General features: G+C 33.3%; 1 protein-coding gene across 1 annotated transcript; it reads left to right on the forward strand.

Moving 5' to 3' along the window:
- The first annotated feature begins 1353 nt into the window (after positions 1–1353).
- On the forward strand, positions 1354–2934 carry LOC106943983 (uncharacterized). The gene is made up of 2 exons (XM_015027264.1): positions 1354–2075; positions 2192–2934. Exons 1-2 carry the CDS (start codon positions 1388–1390, stop codon positions 2932–2934), a joined length of 1431 nt encoding a protein of 476 aa, XP_014882750.1. The 5' UTR covers positions 1354–1387.
- The last annotated feature ends 1902 nt before the right edge of the window (positions 2935–4836 follow it).

Below are 4836 nucleotides of genomic sequence, written 5' to 3' on the forward strand. Positions count from 1 at the left end.
TTCTCATAATTTAAAAAAATGATTCTTAGCCTGGCCCTAAAACGCCATCGTAGAGGTGAGATAAAACATTTTGCTATTTGTCTTCTAGCTTACCTCAGCACCAAACTCCAATCTCTTCTTCAGTGAATTTGAAGAGTGACAGATCCAAGGGTGAAACTTCAAATTAAAACTTCAAATCTGAATTCACTGGAATTTTTATACAGTTGTTATCATTATACTTCCTAGAACGTATTGCCAACCGGAAGTACATCATTGCGATTTTGTCTATTGAAAACCATGGATTGACAAAATAAACATGTTCAATGCAAAAACTGTTTTTGTTGCTAAGTTATTGAATAAATAGATATGAGGTCAATGATAATTATATTTAATTGTTTTAATTGGTTGTTTAGGTTATGTAACCTATCCAGATTCTTAAAAAGTGCTGTTATACACATTCAGCTTTCAAGAACCCCCTTATTATGCATGTCACTTCTTTACAAATATGAACTGTGAATGCTGACATTGGCGTAGGGGACATCTGTGCATACTGCAACATGTTTTGCATTGAGATGGTATTTTAGGTTTGAATAGCTTTACTACCTTTGTATATAAAAAAAAACATTCCATAAAAAAAATAATTGCATTAAAATATATTAGCACATTAAAACATATGCAATTAATTTATTAAAATGAATGTGATGAAGTCCTGGCCCCAGTAAAAATAAATTATTTTACTCTCTAGTATTATAACTTTAAACAGGATCACTAAACACATGTCCATTTTAATAAATGCAAATCAAAACAGTTAAATGTCTCATCTGTGTCTGCAGTGACAATGTCAACCAATCTGGAACATCTGGGACAGGTGAGCATGACTTAAAGAGATAAGGTTTTTGAAGTCCACTGGCTTCAGAGACCAATGAATACATACTTTTAAGAGATAAGTTCTGTATCAAATTATATTTTTTAATTGTAAAGTTAAGTTTTTACTTAATTTTTGGTTGGTGTTGTTTCTATTTGTGTATTAAGGAAAAATTGCCATCGGAAAGTAAAACTAATTGCTTCTAAGAAGACCAAATAGTTTTTTGTCTCTTCTTAAATTATAAAGCCTCAAATCTTGTGATGCTGAAACAATTATTTGTCAGATCTTGTCATTACTACCCCTGATGATAGTTGATGTTTCAAGACAAAAATGTCCATAGTGTAAACATAATTTGCTGGGGTGACACATAGTGAATCTTATCGCTTTTTAGCTGACTTTAAGTTGTTGCCCAGAAGAAACACAGATTGTTTCTATACATTAATTCTGAAAGCTTGATGTTGATGATAGTTGGATGCCAGGAGGAAATATGAGTAATTAGTGTGGATTATTGCTGAAAATAAATTCTGAAGAGTGTTGTCAATCATGTTTCAAATATATTATGGTTATTCCTGTTGTTCACATATATTTAATTTAAAAATTACAGGAGGAGATACCAAGGGAAAAAATGACCTGAAGACAGTAATACTTAAGGAGGTGGGTCAACATAAAAATGACCTGAAAGTCTCTGAGATAGTGACGTTTGAAAGAGGGACAAAGAGCGTAGTCGAGCTCAAGGACTTATTTACCAATAAATCTGGGTTTCTTAGTAGGTCCACAAATGTGAGAACAGTACTGATGAAAGGAGCTCCTGGTGTTGGTAAAACATTCCAAACTAAAATGTTCATGACCAACTGGGCAAAAGGAAACTCCAACAAAGACATAAAGGCTTTAGTGACCTTTGATTTCAAAGACTTGAATACAAAGAAGAATGAAGAACAAAGCATGGAATCTCTGCTGGATGATTTCTTCAGAAAAAAAAAAGTTAATGTTTCCAAAGATAAGAAAAAGATATGTTTTATTCTTGATGGTCTGGAAGAATATGAACTTCCTCTTGACTTTGTACAAAACAAGGAGCTTAAAGACTTGAAGGAAGCAGCATCAATGGATGTGCTGCTAACAAATCTGATCAAAAGAAATCTGCTTCCTGAAGCTCATATTTGGATCATTTCTCAACCAAAAGGAGTTGATAAGATTCCTTCTGAATATATTGACAAAACTGTTCAATGTCAAGGTAAGAATATTTGTCTAAGCCAATTACTCTTAATTTAACTTCTATACATTTTTGTTGACTTTGTTCAAAAGTTATATGATTTTACATCGTTATATAACTTTGCTTTGTCTAATTAGAAACCTATGAGCAACGAAAGAAGTTAGAATCACATCTGAAAACTAGATTTCTGAAAGAAATCAATGATGAAAAAGAAGAAATTAATCATCCAAACCAGGGGACAACAGAACATATCATCAGGAGAGAAAATGGCTCTAAAGAAGAGGAACATAAGCAGAACACGTTTACAAAAGTGAAATCTACTTCTGACATCTTCAAAGATGTTGAAGGAAATCAAACTAGAATCGTGTTGACCATTGGAGAAGCTGGTATAGGGAAATCTTTTCACATGCGAAAATTTATTAAAGAATGGGCTAAAAAGGAAACTGAGAACAGGTCATTTTTCACCAAGATCAAAGATGCCTTATATAGCCAGGCAAAACCTGTAGAACTTTTGTTTCTAATTGACTTCTCAAAACTCAACTCAACAAAAAATAAAAAAATCAGTTTGTTTGAGCTTCTTAATCACTTCTTTGAGGAGACCAAAAATATCATCATTTGTGACTATTCCCAGTTAAATATTTTATTTCTTTTGGATGGATTGGATGCATATCAACATTGTTTAGACTTTGAAAACAATGACATCTTGACTGATGTCAGAGAATCAACCTCAGTCGACGTGTTACTAACAAACCTTATCAGAGGAAACCTGCTTCCAGAGGCCAAGGTCTGGATAACCTCCCAGCCTCCAGCTGCTGAGAAAATCCCTGATGGCATCATTGACAGACTGACAGAAATACGAGGTAAGATCTGCAGATGCTAATTTCTTACAAATAGATTGAACTTAAATGTTTTTTCTAACATTTAAACTGTCAGCAGTAAAATTACAAAATTTTGACTTTTAGTTAAAATCAAATCAAATTATATTAACATTTATAAACAAATTAGCCATGTAACACTTCAAAATGAGTTTCAATGATGAATCCTTTCCATTCCAGCGAGCCATGAATGTACAATAAATAAGTCACAATGAAATTACTGTGTAGTGCTTAGGCTTCAGGGTGTAAAGTAACTCAGAAACTTACAATTAAGTTTCATTAATTAAAACTGAAGAAAGTTGATAAAAATCAAGATAGACAAAAATATATTTAAAAAGTACCAATTCTACTCTACATACGATGGATTAAACAAACAATAACTAAGGCTGCATTCACACAACAGGCAAATGTGAAAAAATATATAATTCTGAAAGAAATCTATGTACATTGTAAAACCCGGCAAGTCAAGTTAACTCAAATGAATTGGGGAAACCGATTTCATAAATTGATTTAAGTTTTGCAAGTAAACTATTTTATTTTATTACGTGATTAGAATCCAAGGAACTCAAAGCAATTAGGATAAGGTAACTCAAATACATTTGTTTAACTCATTTTATTTATTATGTTGCAACTTAAATCATTAACTATGTTAGACAAAAATGCTTTATTTAGTCATACTTATTAAATGTGTTACATGTTCATATTAAAATTAAGTCATATTAACTTGAAAGATTCATATTTAAACAACTTGGATCTCTACTTGAATTATTCAACCCAAATGGAGAAACCAATTGCACAAAACTGCATGAGTTAGAGGTGGAGGTTCAGGGGGCATTGGGAGGGCAGCACAAACCTGGAACAAACCCATAGGCAAATGGGAGGGAAATTTCATATCAGCACAACAAAATACTCATTCACAAATACACATGAATATTTTGTACCACAAAGACAAATAAGTAATGATTTCATTAACTATGTTTGCATCCATCACAGTAATATTTATATTTTTAACAAAAGTACCCACAAGGGTTGTTTAAGCCAGTCATGTTATTGAGTTTACTTTTTTTTTTTTCTTTTGCAGTTGTGCATAGTTAATGCCGTTGTGTTTTCTTATTTTGTAGTTGTGTTTTTTTATTATTTTTTTGGGTAATTATGTTTATTGATTTCTGGGCGTAGTTTGCACTTTGGGGCCACTGTAATGGTCGTAAATAGTTTACACAAAAGTCTGACTGTGACTCCATTTAATTAGTAGTATAAAGGGTCACATAAAAAAGAGACTTAAAACCTGCTGCTAAGAAATAAGTTGTTAAAACTATATTAAATAAAACTGATTAAAAGACTAAAATTTAACAGTTGCCTACTGGATTCCAAAGGGCAATGGGCATCGGTATCGCAAAGTACACTCCAAAGCTCATGCACTGCAATATTGCCATATCCAAAATTGCAAATGTTGTTCACAAAACTCTCCTCTGCATGAGTCCAGTAATATTTCAGCAATATTTCAGCAAAATTCATTGTAACATGGACGTACACGTTACAATGGATGTCTGCACTCCCAGTTGCTTTTTCAATTCTCACAGAACTGGCCTGAGCCCATGAAGCTTCAAGGTTGGAAGGTGAAAGGCAGTGCTGTTCCTTTGTGCAGAAGTTGATGTCACTTTAATAGTAAAAACTTATGACACACTTCTCATACAGTTATGTAGAGCTACAATGCGTCTCCTGATGTTTATCGGTCCACACAACATGAATGCACGCTTTGCATATCAGGTACTCAGACTTTCCTGGTGTGTTCACTCAGGGCCGGCCCAAACCTTCATGGGGCTCTAAGCGAAATGTGGTTTTGGGGCCTTCTAGTTCTGCTAACAATGTGGACTTGCTGCAATCAGCAGTCCGATCATTAGATCATT

This window comes from Poecilia latipinna, unplaced genomic scaffold (assembly GCF_001443285.1).
Source record: "Poecilia latipinna isolate Pla-1442-1.1 unplaced genomic scaffold, P_latipinna-1.0 Scaffold6529, whole genome shotgun sequence".
Lineage (NCBI taxonomy): Eukaryota > Metazoa > Chordata > Actinopteri > Cyprinodontiformes > Poeciliidae > Poecilia > Poecilia latipinna.

Bases quoted from the DNA above. Each gene is read 5' to 3' on its own strand.
- LOC106943983 (XM_015027264.1), top strand. From the start codon at position 1,388: ATGTTTCAAATATATTATGGTTATTCCTGTTGTTCACATATATTTAAT. The intron at 2,076-2,191 runs GTAAGAATATTT...TTGTCTAATTAG, and splicing joins CAAAACTGTTCAATGTCAAG to AAACCTATGAGCAACGAAAG.